At 30.0% G+C, this 14795-nt stretch overlaps 2 protein-coding genes and 1 pseudogene across 2 annotated transcripts; 1 reads left to right on the forward strand and 2 right to left on the reverse strand.

The window, feature by feature from the left end:
* Positions 1-1055: 1055 nt before the first annotated feature.
* On the reverse strand, positions 1056-2679 carry LOC126550685 (zinc finger MYM-type protein 1-like; annotated as a pseudogene).
* Positions 2680-9130: 6451 nt separating this feature from the next.
* LOC126550686 (52 kDa repressor of the inhibitor of the protein kinase-like) lies at positions 9131-10186 on the reverse strand. Its single transcript, XM_050202653.1, has 3 exons — positions 10141-10186; positions 9354-10027; positions 9131-9244 (listed from the first exon to the last, which is right to left on the reverse strand). The coding sequence occupies exons 1-3, from the start codon at positions 10184-10186 to the stop codon at positions 9131-9133; spliced, it is 834 nt and encodes a 277-aa protein (XP_050058610.1).
* A 3462-nt stretch (positions 10187-13648) lies between these two features.
* Positions 13649-14247, forward strand: LOC126550688 (protein FAM200A-like). The gene is made up of 2 exons (XM_050202656.1): positions 13649-13841; positions 14009-14247. The coding sequence occupies exons 1-2, from the start codon at positions 13649-13651 to the stop codon at positions 14245-14247; spliced, it is 432 nt and encodes a 143-aa protein (XP_050058613.1).
* The last annotated feature ends 548 nt before the right edge of the window (positions 14248-14795 follow it).

The raw sequence follows: 14795 nt of genomic DNA on the forward strand, positions 1-14795 counted from the left end.
TTGAGTTTTTGTAAGGTAGTATCTATTAAAGGATAAAAGATGGCTACTTTAAAATTATCTTCTGTTACGGTCAGTCTTCAATCAGTATCAAACTCATCATAGAACTTTGTTGCAAATCGTTGGCGTTTGTTAAGAAATTTAAAGGGTACTCCACAATTTACATACAGTCTTAGAATTTTCTACAAAAATATTAAACTCGTCTCTAAATTTTAGAATGTCTGCATGAGCATTTTTTAACAGCTCAAATGCTTGTTGTAAATCTATATTAATAGATTGAAGTATTTTGGACACAACAAATAAAGACTTCAGAATTTTTTCCCAACACATAAAGTAAAACAAACTCTGCAGATTCAAGCTTCTTTTTAAGAGCTGTGGCTATATTAATCTCATCTTTTTTAGTACTTGTTAGCTGAATTTTAGTAAAAGCTTTTAAAATATCAACAAAACGCTGTTTCAGTGAAAATAAGGCATTGTGACGCGCTTCCCAACGCGTAGCACACTTTTTTTTAATATTCTTTTTCTTAATTTGACACTTTCTTCTTCCCCAAGAGCTAGTTGAGACCACCGTGGTGCACTGGAACTAAAAAAGTTTATACATCTTGAACAGTTTCAAAAAAAGATGATATTTCTCGGGTACTTTTGGCAGCATCACTTATCACCAAATTTAAATTATGAGAGCAACAATGTACAAATGTAGCATTTGGTATGATTTCAAGGATTCTTTTTTGAATTCCAGAGTTAGCTCCACTCATGACAGCTGCCCCATCATACCCTTGGCCTCTACATTTTTCTATATTTAATCGATAATCGGATAGAGTATGTTTCAAAAGTTCAGCATATCAGAGGCACCATGGTTTTTTAATAAAAAAAACCCTAAAAATGATTCCTTGATTTCTACTTTCTTTTCTTCATAATTAACAACAGTGTAACGAATTATAAGACTAACTTAATCTTCTTTAGTTATATCTTGTGTTGAGTCTAAGATAACTGAGAAAAAACAACTAGACCTAATGTCATCACAAATTATACGACGTAAATCAGAAGATAAAAATCTATTATTTCGTTCGTTGAATTAACGGACTGAGATATTTAATATTTTGTTTTTCGTCATTTATTACATTATTTAAAACAGGATCAAACTCGGCAAGCAGTTTTACAGTTCGTATAAAATTGCCTTCATTTGGATTTTTTATCTTTAAGCTACCTTCATTACCACGTAAACCTGAATTACCAGCAGTCAAACATAAAATAATTTTTATTATACGCTTTAAAACACATTTCTCCATAACATAGCTTCTTGGGAGTACTGCTTTTCTATATTTACATCAATAGTTTGATTTTTCATCCATAAAAATCTAACTTTAGATGCATACAAGTGTTGTATTGAACTCTCATGCCGTTGAATACTTTGTGATAAATGTTGCCAATCACTAACACCTTCTATCCATTCTTTATTGAATTTCCCACTAATTCGATCAGCAAATAGCCAACATTTTCACAGTAAGTCACATCTAACAACACTGAATAGCATAACCAATCACGTGGAATTTTTATCCTTCCTTTTTATCATATAGTAATAATGCACTGAAAAACATCTATTTTCAGTCTTTGGGAATTTTATATTAGGCCTACATGGACCAAATTGTAAAATGCTTCTTTTCAATGTATCAGTTACAGTTTCATGAAATTGTCCACGGTCGGTTGGGTAATCTGATTTTAAATCTAGTTCATGGTCCATATCAATCTTATTGCCAACATTATTTTCTAATAAATATAAATATAATGTGATATGAATAATATAATTAATTAACAATAGGGTGATAAATATATGTAAGAGAAAGAAAGAGAGAGGAATATCAGAGAAAAAAAAATTAAAAACAAAAGGTAAATCAAATATAAATATAAATTTGACTAATTAAATTATGTAGTATTAAATACATCTAAATTTGTATTTGAATTACCAGCAGACGTAAGCATATTCGTAGGAGTTTATAGCATATAATTTTAGGAAGTAGAGAGAGAAAAAATAATGCTTTTTTTCTGGAATTAAATTAATAAATATTTAAAATATCTAAAACATTAAAATAGATATGTAAAAAGATACCTGTATCCTTGTTTTCTTCAGATTCAATACAACAGCTAGATGATAATGTTGGTCTTTCATCCTGAACATCTAAAATTACAAATAAATAATTTTGAAATCAATTACTTTCAATAAAGTAATAATTTATAATTTATTTTAATAAATAATTCATCAAAAATTGTTTCAACTGTAACCAATCTTTCCTAATTGTTTGAATTACTTATAAAAAAAAATCTGACACCTAATGATTTTCTCAGTTGCCTTGTTTTTAAATTAAAATATATGAATTTTAGATTTTTATAATATTTATCTTAAACTTCAGGTTATATTATGTTTTAAATTAGTTCCACTATTATATTAAAAGTGAATGTTAATCATAATATAACTATGCTAGGTATTAAAATAGTATGAAAAAGATACCTGTATCATGTTTTCTTCAGATTCAAATAAGAGCTAGATGTTAATGTTTGTCCATCATCCTGACCAATTTCACAAAAATCTAAAATTAAAAATAAATAGTTTAAAAATTACTTTCGGTTAGCTATAAAGTAAATTGTAATCACTAATAGCTAAACATAGTATAACAAACTTGACATAGTTATATCCAAGGAAGTTTATAGTTAATATCTTTTTTTTGTGTAACACTAATTGAATTAGTTGAAGTTGAATTCAAGTCTTGTGATTCAGAAGAGCCTAAAATATTATTTTTTTATTCATAAATTATAATATAATCTTATAAAAGAAACTGAATAAATAATATTAATTAAATTTAATTAAATTATGTTTATTCGAAATCGTGTATAATATGTATATGTATATAATTATAAATGTCTCGTGTTAAGCAGCAGCATAGTTTTAATATATATATATATATATATATATACATATTATAATATAATAAAGTAAAATAATTATTAATAATATGTTAAGTACCTAAGAACGTATATTTAATTATATGAAAATATTTTTATTCTTGCAAATATCGCAACTTATTATTAAAAATATAACACTGAATGTAAATAGGTATACATATTTTTATCAAATTTGATCAATTATGAACATCAAATAACTTACCTTTAGCCCAACTAAGTATGCAATTTGACAATTTTTCGTTTTCTACTAATTGTCTACCTTTTTTTTGTTCTCTCTTCGCAACCACTCTGAAACGTTCTTTTTGACATAATTTAAGTTTCAATAGAAAATAATAAACAGTAAAATGTAATACTACTTAGTATAATTGTACAGTAGGTACTACAGTGTGCACTTCAACAACACGACAAAGTCACATATTGCAGGCAATTGTATTTTGAATAGTGAATACGTACTACGTAGGGTAAGGGAAGGATACAACAGCGGCGATCGGCGATTAATCCGATAATCAGTCAAGACGTGTGTACGCCGTATATACCATAATACTATTAATAGTATTACATGGAAATACGGACGAAAATCTATATTATACTTCTAATATTTATAGGCCTTATCAAGTAATAAGACAACAATAATAGTAAATTAGTTAATAGATACAAATAACATTGGCTCCATTTTCAATTCAATAACTAATATTTGATATTTTAATAATTTAATAATATGTGTCATTAGTCCTTTTGACTTTTGAGGCCCTGAAATATATTATGAGGCCCGAGGCCTATGTGCGGTGCACACTCTGCACACCCGGTTTTTACGGCACTGAATTCAGAGGTCAACGTACGAGAATATGTATATAGCGCTAGTGAACTTGAAACAGTTTTGTGAGGAAAATAATTTAGATAAAAGAGCAATGAATAAACTAGGTATGAATGATGATTTACAGTGGGAAAAAATAAGGTCAATGTTAAGATACATATTTCGTAATACTAGGATCGAAATTATGGTATGTGCGAACGTAGAATATACGGAAGAAGAGAAAGTAACTATACTAAAACAGTTTCACGATTCTAAACTAGGAGGTCATTTAGGTGTTAACAAAACTATTAAACGCATACAGAAGCAATTTAGATGGAAAGGTATGAAAGATTATGTTAAAAAGTACGTAAAAAATTGTACATCGTGTCAAGTAAATAAAATTTCTAATCGGCATGTAAAGGAACCAATGGCTATTACATCAACAAGTTCAAAACCATTTGAAAAAATATTTTTAGATATTGTAGGTTATTACGACCTTGTCTAGTAATAATTATATTTTAACAATGCAAGATGACTTATCTAAATACACGCTAGGAGTACCAATACCTAATCATCAGGCAAACACGGTCGCGGAAGCTTTTGTTATACATTTCGTGTGTGTACATGGAATACCGGGAACGATATTGATAGATCAGGGAACGGATTTCCTTAGCAAAACATTTACGGAAGTTTGCAAATTGTTAAAAATAAATAAAGTTAATACTAGTCCTTTTAGACCACAAACAAATGGAGGTCTCGAAAGATCATAGAACTTTGGCCGAGTACTTAAGACATTATGTGGTTAAGAATTTAAATAATTGGGATCATTTGTTACCATATGCATTTTTTGTATATAATTCACGGTACATACATCAACTAATTTTCAACCATACGCGTTAGTGTATGGACGTACGTTAGAAATACCTACCGATTAAATTAAAATCCGAACCAGAGCCGCAATATAATTATGATGATTATTTATATGATTTGAAACAGAGTATGCAAGTGTCGCAAAAATTAGCAGAGAGAATTTAATTGAACACAAAGTAAAAAGTAAGGACCGATATGACAAAAATGAGAATCCTGTAAATATCACGTGAAAGATTTAATACTTTTAAAAGATAACGCACATAAAAACAAACTTAATTCACTATGGTTAGGACCATAAGAAGTAATTGAAGTAATAGGAGATGAGAATATAGTTATAAAACGTGGCCAACAAGGCATTACCGTACATAAAAATAATGTAAAACGGTATTATAATGATAAAGCAAATGATTAATTAAATATAAAATTATAATATAAATGAATAGATTAAGGAAGTTTGTTTAAAAAAAATAATAATAATTAATGATATGTAATAAACTAACAAACCATATAACTAGATGTTATTAAGTAGTACTATAATGAAGGTATAATTTTACTTTTAGATTGGTGATGATGGTTGGACTTAACAGTGCTTATGAAATAAATTCATCGGAATATTATACATATGTACCTTATGAACAATCCAAGGTTTTTTATTATGAGAATTTAGGTCCCACTAAGGTGATAAGAGCAGAGTATAAACTGGTTACGTATTTTTCACTTAAGGAATATAATACAAAGTATGACTTATTAGGTTTTAAAATGAAAATATAACAAATATATGTACTGACAAACGTCTTATAGATTTGTGTGGGAAATATCAAATAGTTATAACTGATTTATATGATGAAATAACTAATCAAAAGGAACGATTGTATATGTCGTTAGGAGGTAGTGTTAATCAAACCGAAGTATATCAAGAAAATAAACGAAACAAAAGGGAATTAATAAACTTTGTTGGTAACGCAATGTATACATTATTTGATGTATGTGATGATAAATGTGCAAAGAAAACTAGAGAAGCAATCAGACAAACAGAGAAAACAGGAGCTAATATTTTACACATAGTGAAATCACAAACAACGATAGTAAAAACAGCAGTTAAAAAGATTGCTAGTTCACTAAATCAAACAGAGGCACTATATAAAGAAATATCAACTAAAGAACAAAAATTACATGAGAGAATGATGCAATTACAGAATATAACTGATGACGTATTAGATTTACTATTGGCTTGCGAAGTCCATAATCTATACACTATAATAACTAATCAGTATGCGTATGAAACCTCAACGTTGGAACAGATAATAACAGCTGCAAGAGAGGGGTTAATACATGCAAGTCTTATGACACCACAAGAACTTGCATCAACATTGAAAACAGCAGAACGAATAATTAAAAAAAAATATGCTATACCTATGGGAACAGAGGCAGAATTAATGAAGTGAATTTTTAAAAATAACAAAAATAACCGTATACTATGAAAATGAACAATTGGTATTTATTACAAGAATACCATTGGTTGTCGACGTAGAACTTTCATTATATAATATAATATCTATACCAATAAAATTTGTTGAAGACGTAGTTGACTCATGGTATATTTCCACAACTACATATACTTACGTTGCAATAACTAAGGATAGAAAACAATTTACTACCTACACGGAAAAAGAAATAAAGGATTGCATTGAAACAGCAATATACAGAATATGCAAGGCTACACAGCCAATGTTAGATAACAATAATAATACACCATGTGAAATGCAAATATTTAAAACACCGAATGCATTACAAACGGGATGTAGTATCAACAAATTTCCATAAGTTAGAAACATTTACCACAGAATTCTTAATAAAAACACATAGATACATGCTGGAGATGATACTTTAACAATAAGTTGCACAGATTTACCCGAATCGTTCGTTCAAGAAGTTAAGGTTTCAGGTGCAATAACTATATTAGACATAAATTGTCAAGTATTCACACGTGACGCAGTGTTGACTCCTATAGAGGATATTTAAAGTACAAATTATAAAGATTTTGTACCTAATACTAAAATACAGAATATATTTAATAAAATACCTGAACATATACATAAATATAAAGTGAGTGATGTATGGAATAATATATCAAATATACAATTAACAGATCTACACAGTGTGTCAAGGTCACTTGATGAGATTCAGCAAATGATAGACGAAGAAGTTATTAGAGAACAAAGTCAAAAACACCAGTTCATACATTCAAATCTTTTGTATGTTACAATCATTTTGGCTATACATCTATTATAATATTAATAATAGCTATATACATACTATAAAATGTAGATACGTTAGCAATCGCCAAGTGATTGATATACCAAGAAGATTGGCTAATTATAGATCACAAATACGAAATGTAAGAAGGGGAAATTTTGCTTCAGAAATATATGATGAAGTACCATTTAGTGCACCACCATCACCACGTTAATATTATAATTTATTATTATTTGTAAAAAAAATAATAATAAATAATAACAAATAATATAAAAATAAGTATAATACAATAATCAATAAATACATATATGTATAAAAATGTAACATAGGATATAATTAACTAATATTGAATTGTTTATATTATTCAGAAAAGAAACACATAAATGTGGGATTGCAGCATTAGATGTCGCCCTGGCGTGTGGAGTGTGTGGGAGAAGAGTGGAGTACTGGGGTCAGTTAGTCGTTGTTGAGCTAGTGTGTGTGTGCTACGACGCTGTATTGTTTGTTTTATTTAATAATTGTGTTATATTACAAAGTGTGTAATATTATAATAAGTGTGTAATAATAAAGAGTTCGAACAAGAACGATTATACGTGCTATATTATATTTATTTTACTGTTGATCGGTCACCCCAAATCCCACATAAATTCATAATCATGGACTTTGAATTTTCAATGGTAAAAAGAACGAGTATAGTAGTTAGTAGTTAGTAGTTAGTTAGTAGATAGTAGTTAGTCTCTGGTGCTATGTCAAATAGCTTGGAAAAATTTGAGGTTAGTAAGTTAGAAGGTAGATCTTTATTGCTACCAATAGACGAAAAAGCTAGACCCATGATAGAGAAAGAGTTGCAAGTAGCAGTTAAAGAGATTAAGAAAATATTTGTGTGCAAAACAGAGTTACGGGATGCGTGTTTAGATCAATTAAAACAAAGTTTAAATTCAACGCGGAATAACTTAACGAGAGAGTATATCGATCATTATATCAGACAAGGGAATAAGGAAAATAATATAATAGTAGTATGGAATGGATATTCGGATAAAACTATTCTACAAAGGTTGAATTTAGATTATCCAATGTTGAACATTACATGTTATGACAAATATTAAAATTATTATTAATATTTTAATAAGAATTTTTTTATTCAGTTTGAAAAATTAAGCAATAGGGAGATTATCTTCGAAATATATATAGGAAAATTCGATAAAATAGGAAGATTGTTTAACTTCGTAGAAACGCATGACAGAATATGTAATAAAAAACATAAGACTACGTATACACATGACCTAAGATTGGATGTGGAATATACAAAGTGTAGATTCAATCATGTGTTACAGAAGCAACGGTACGAAAATTTAATAAAGCATTTTAAAATATAATACTATTATATCCTATGATTAAGTTTAGTTATTCAGTTATTTAATTTGGTATGTGGGTAGAACGTAACATTCGTGTGTAATGTTAATTAATTATTCACAAATTTATTTTATTATTTTAATTGTATTAATCAAGGTGAAGTAGATTTAAATATTAAAAATAATAATAATATATTAAAAATATATACTATACTTACATACTTTATATTGAATTCTTAATTGATTTAAATTTGATATAACTAACATTATTATTAAGTTACCAATGTAAAACTGAAATGGTAAGTGTAACTGAGTGCATTTAAGAAAAAATTGTAAAGATTTCTGTCTTGCAGACAAAAACCTTTTTTTTTGTGGGGAGGTGTTATGGGCTATGAGATATCTGTAAGATATCTACGAGATATCAAGGCTAAGTTAATATGACCATGCCTCGTATCGAGGGTAATGCGGATGCTACTATGACCATGACACGTGTCGGGATAGTAAGCGCACCAATAATTATAGTGCACTAATGATGCATTTGAGATGTTATTGCACATTCTCAAATTCGTGTCCAATTTGCAACAACAACTACAAGGACACCTGGTTTCACCCAGAAGGCGGGCAACTCGACGTAAACAAGAGACGCACCACAATATATAAGGGAGCCCGAAGACCAGCAACGGCAGATGTACCAAAGCCAGTGGCGTACATTCAATTGTCTTATGGGGGGGGGGGGATTAAATAATATTATTTATACATGTTTATCAGAGTGCTCCACCCAATGCAATATATTTTATCAAAGACAAAGACCATTGTTGTTAAAAGAGTTCACACTTATTTTTGTAATAATACTTTTATTAAAAAATGTAAAACAACTTAAAAAATAGACATATTGAATATTATACTACAACAAAAATTCCAAACGTCGTTTCTTGTTTGATAATTCAATAAGAACTTCGTCTGCGGTTATTTGGTAATGACGATTTATGGATAGCATAGTTAAGCCGTTAAGTCTTCCCTGTTTTAAAAAAGTAAGTTTTATTAGATTTGAATTAAGTACTAATATAAATTGTATATTTCAACAGTTATTAATGTCTAATACTTTTATCATATGAAGATATATATACCTCAGATGTGGAGTTCCTCAAATAAGTTTTAATTCGCTTGAGGGTAGAAAATGATCTTTCATTTGAAGCAGACGACACCGGAAGAGTTGCTAATATTTGCAAAAGTTTGAACACGTTTGGAAACATTACTCTGTTACATACAGAAAGAGCATACATTGCATTTTTTAACTTAGCCAGTTCCTGTAAATTTTGGAGTTTTCTTTGCCAAAGTTTAAATTCATTTTTAAATACCTCTTCACGATTTCCAACGTCCTCCAGATCTTCACTATACTGCCTTGTAAGAATAATAAAATCTTCATCATACCCAATTTCTTTAAATAAAGAATGGAAACTTGACAATGTAGTGTGGTGATTTGTAAATCTGTTTTCCAACTTAATGATGTATTTATCTAGATACGGGATAAATATTGATATTCGGTAATATGTTTCCGCGTTATCCACTTCAATGTTACATCTGTTGGTCTGTCGTTTTGCTGTCCTCGGAATCTTAATTTCAATATCAAATTGTGCAGTCATTAGTTTTACTTGTTCAAAAATTTCCCTAAAATAAGTATCAGCATTTATTCGAATCTCTTCTAGTTCTTGTTTTGTGTTTTTAGCTAAGGCCATGGCTTCTTTAAGATCAATACTTGTTGTTTGAAGACACTTCGATAAAGCCAAGCCTAAAGCAAATCCTTTGTTTAAAATTATCAAACTCAAAATAAATTCTACATTAAATATACAGATTCTTAGACGTCTTGCCTTGTCTGATGTATCGTTGTCATTCCGCATGGAAATATTTTCTAACGCTTCTTGAACAAATTCGTAGAGTTCCAAGAAGTCATGAACTGCATGATATCGCTCAATCCATCGAGTCTCACAGCTTCTTTTTAGCGTTTTTTTTTTGTTTCAGATAGTGAAGAGCTATCAATTTTTGATGTTAAGATGAATTTTCTTTTTGGAAAGATAAAAAAATCACGAATTTGCCCAATTATTCCCAAACAATCACGAATTTCTGGAACACTACAAGATTTGGAAACAGCCAAATTTAGCGAGTGAGCAGAGCAATGCACATAAATGGCGTTTGGATATATTTCTCTTATGTGAGCTTGGACACCGTTATATTTTCCTGACATCGCTGCTGCCCATCATAACCTTGTCCACGTAAATATTTTGTATCAACTCCAAATTGCTTAAGACTTTCTAACATTAAATTGGCTATTCCCTTTCCCGTCATATCAGATGTTGGAACAAATTGCAAAAATTCTTCAGTAAGAGTCAATGTATTCAGTTCAATATATCTAACGCATAAAGATACTTGCTCAATTCCTGAAATGTCAGCAGTTTCGTCAGCAAGAATTGAAAAGCATTTTGCCACGTTGACTTTAGAAACCACTTTATTTAATAAAACCTTATTACAAGCATTAATCATGTCATTTTGGCTTCGATGACTAATATATTTCATTTTTTCAGGACCTTCCAAATAGGCTTGCATTTCAATATCACCCTTGGCACGATAACGTAAAATTTCTCTAAAGTTACCCTCATTGTTTGAAGAGTTTATTTCAATCTTTCCAGAATCGCGGTGTCCCCTTAGTGCTAGATTTTAACGACCACATAGGATAATTGCTTCAATTATCAGCATTATACTTTTTCGATTTTGTAACACTTGTTTAGATTTTTCAGTATCAATAATTTTATCGATTGACATACTTGGATTTTTTAACATGTTCAAAAAATGGTCTGCATCTAACATACATTTTTTGTGAAAATCTAAATTTGAATGATATTTAAAATCTTCTAGGGCATGCCTCCAATTATCGTATTTTTCAACACCAATGCTCCCAATTTTTGATTATTAACGCCTGCTTCGTTTTTAGCAAATGCCACACAATATTTGCAATATGCTCCGTTCTCACTTATTGAATACGCTAACCAAGGGAAATTTAAAAACCATTTAAATTGAAATTTTAATTTCACAATTTTTTGTTTCTTACCAACAACTGATGTTTTAATAGAAAAATTATAATTTAAATCAGGTTTCCATATTTTGTTTAAAATATCTGCCTTTTAATTTTGTGACAACAATTTATTTGTATAACACACAATATCAAAAATGTCAGCAATTTCAGTATCCTTTAAAGTAGGCTCTGTGATCGGATCTGGTGAGGATAATAGCGTGGTTGATGGGAAATCTGGTGTATGAGTTTCTGAAGAAGATAGATGTGGCGATGATGTACCCGGCAGAGGTTTTGAAAAAAAAAAATTAATTTTGGGCTGTTTTTTTCGGCCATAACCACTGTATATTTACTGAAAGTTTTAAAAATAAAAAAATAAATCATAATGTCAGTATTTAAAAAAACGATAATATATACAAAAATAAAATATAATCCATTTTTAAAAAAAATATATTAATAAATGTAATAATTAGGTACCTAAGTAATAAGGTACAACCATAAAACTTACTATGTCTCATTAACCATTTAAATATTAAGAAAAAAAGTATTTGCATACGGCATAGGTACCAGATCAATACTCAGATACTAAAACCAGGGCCGCCTTTAACCTATTCTAGGCCCTGGGCAATGGTATAATGGGGCCCTTATGACTTGTACCCGACTAGACGTATCCTGCGTCTGATTTTTTGTAAATATATATATATAAATTGAGTGTGCAGTCGGACGACTGACCCGCATCAATTGTATTATTGTTGTTGGCTCGCTAAAATTATAAAATAAATAAACGCTTCTCGAATGAGGACTGTATACCGTATATTAATATATTATGTTTTTAAAATAATCATATAATAATAATATAAAATAATATCAGATTAGGCATGTTTATCGTGGCGTTCCAGAGTAGACTAGATAGAATAAAAAATAATATAACAAAATTATAATAATATTATCTGACAAACTTGGTCTATACGATATTACGATCGACGCGACTGTGCGGCGGTGTGGGCCCCCCTCATCATAGCACACACGCGCTCCTATTGTTATCGATAACTAAAAAATAAAATAGAATACTACTAAACATCAATTATTTCTTATTATTATAACTATTAGCGATTATTCTTTGATTTTTTTCTAAATAAGTTTATTTATCGTTAAGATATATCGATTATCGGTTGGTGATCTGGCCGGAGATAGGGGGGCCCATCGATTGTGGGGCCCTGGGCATGTGCCCAAAGTGCCCAATGGGAAAGAAGTGCCTGACTGACTAAAACACTTTTACAGTTTTACGTATAAGTATTTAGAACACTGTTAATACGTTTACGGTTTACCTACGTATTTGTATATTGGTTACATTATGTCGTCTAATTCACCAATAAAAAAATTAATGCATTAAGAATATTTAAGACTAGGTATAAAAAAATTAAATCATAAAAATTTACTTACCTTAATCTTTTAGATAACTATTGCAGTATTGCAGAATGCAGATAGTATATTTGATTGATATAATTTGAAATACGAGTCACGACTGTACACTAAACACTGTCATGAGTAAACTGAACAATTAGATTACGAGTATTACGACACTGAACATCGGACGTTTGGACAATCATGTATATTATTATAAAAAGATATATATATTAATAAACAAAAGATAAGGGATAAAGTATAAATTATAATAATATTTCGATGAGGCCGTATGCGCCATGCGGGTATGCCATTACAAAAATAGACACACACACACGGGCGTCGGGCGCAGCACAGAGACAATTTACTAATAATGATAAACATATTTAATATCTACACACACAAAATAGTTTTTATGTAAATAATTACATTTATTTGTATCTCTACCTACTCGGACGAAAAATTAATATTTTTGTGATTCCATTAAAACTTACAAAATCCTTAATTTTATATACATGATGACATTCCTCAAGACATTTTGTATTTTTTTTGTTTGGCCCTGGGGGGGATTTATCCCGAACCCCCCCCCCTATTTGTACCCCACTGACCAAAGCTATCAACAACTGAGCACTTTCACGACACTCAGCCACTTATTTTGTTTGTTACATGTATTTATTTATATGCAATAAAGACATATTTCGTTATTAAGTTTAACTTTCATTCAAATTAACCATTTGGATTCAAACCTGATACTGGCACGCAACAAGGTGTTGCACCGAGTGCTTGAGCTCCGAGAAGAAATTGCTTTGTTTCTGGAAAGGAAAAATTCAGGGAAGGTAAGGAGAAAGAGAGTTTCACGCTCAAATAACAGATAATGTATTTATTTCTAAACTGGCATATCTTGCGAATTTCTTCGGAGAAATAAATACACTAAATCTCAGTTTGCAAGGAAATATGACGAATATTTTAACTGCTCAAGATAAGGTTGCCAGTTTTCTTCGTAAATTGCAACTTTACCAACGCAGAATTGAAGTTGAGGACATTTCAATGTTCCCAGAACTAACAATGGTGCTTGACGAAAGAAATGAAAAATGTTCATTCACAGACCAAATAGCTCTTCACTTATTATCAATAATAGATTCAATCGGTAAATATTTTCCAGATTTAAAAAATCGTCAAGTAAATGTTTGGGTGCAAGACCCTTTTCAGTGGACGAAAATGTATTTCCAGATACTAAAATTGAAACCAAATTACAATTTTTAGGACTTCGTGAAGACAACACATAGAAAATAGATTTTGAAAACATATAACTAGCAACATTTTGGCGAAAAATTGGTGGCGAGTATCCATTATTATCAGAAAAAGCCTTGAAAATACTGATCCCTATTTCAAAAACGTACAGGTGTGAAAGTGGATTTTCAACAATGGTAACAATGAAAACAAAAGCAAGAAACCGATTAAACTTGGAACACGACCTAAGATGTGCATTGGCCGAAACTGAACCAAATATTAAACAAATTCTTAGAAAAAAGCAATATCAACCGTCTCATTAATATTCATTACCGTTATTCATTAGTTGTAATAAAAACTCTTGTTTTCTCTGTTTGAAAAATTAAAATAAATTATAATTATAATCATAATATATATTTTTTTTTATTACTCAACTTTTTTGGGTTGGAGGGGTATTAGTTAATATCTAACCTGACTTATGGGTAATAGTCTCTGTTGACGCATAAAGTGCTCACAAAAAGGTGAAACAGCTTGGGCGCAACTTGATGTAGGATAATAATAATAGTAGTAGTAGTAGTAGTAGTGGACTGTATAATTGAAAATAATAACAATATAATAATAATATAAATTCAATAAATGTTATATGATATTAAAATCTGCCTGTATGGCTACAAAAGTATATTTATTAAATAATGTAAGACCCGTCGGTCTTACACACAAATAGTTGGTCGACCAATACTCACATAACAGTTGAGACACACACCTGGTTTTACACCTACGCTACCGCATCAGGGCCTGTATTTGAGTCAAACTAAATTACAATACAAGAACAAAATTGACCCTGCGTACGTGCGAATGTGTGCCGACAACT

The sequence above is a fragment of the Aphis gossypii genome, chromosome 3 (genome assembly GCF_020184175.1).
Source record: "Aphis gossypii isolate Hap1 chromosome 3, ASM2018417v2, whole genome shotgun sequence".
Classification (NCBI taxonomy): domain Eukaryota; kingdom Metazoa; phylum Arthropoda; class Insecta; order Hemiptera; family Aphididae; genus Aphis; species Aphis gossypii.

Bases quoted from the DNA above. Each gene is read 5' to 3' on its own strand.
- LOC126550686 (XM_050202653.1), bottom strand. From the start codon at position 10,186: ATGCAGTTCATGACTTCTTGGAACTCTACGAATTTGTTCAAGAAGC. The intron at 10,028-10,140 runs GTTAGAAAATAT...TTTTAAACAAAG, and splicing joins TACGAATTTGTTCAAGAAGC to GATTTGCTTTAGGCTTGGCT. The intron at 9,245-9,353 runs GTATATATATCT...TTTTTAAAACAG, and splicing joins TGAGGAACTCCACATCTGAG to GGAAGACTTAACGGCTTAAC.
- LOC126550688 (XM_050202656.1), top strand. From the start codon at position 13,649: ATGACGAATATTTTAACTGCTCAAGATAAGGTTGCCAGTTTTCTTCGT. The intron at 13,842-14,008 runs GTAAATATTTTC...ACATATAACTAG, and splicing joins ATCAATAATAGATTCAATCG to CAACATTTTGGCGAAAAATT.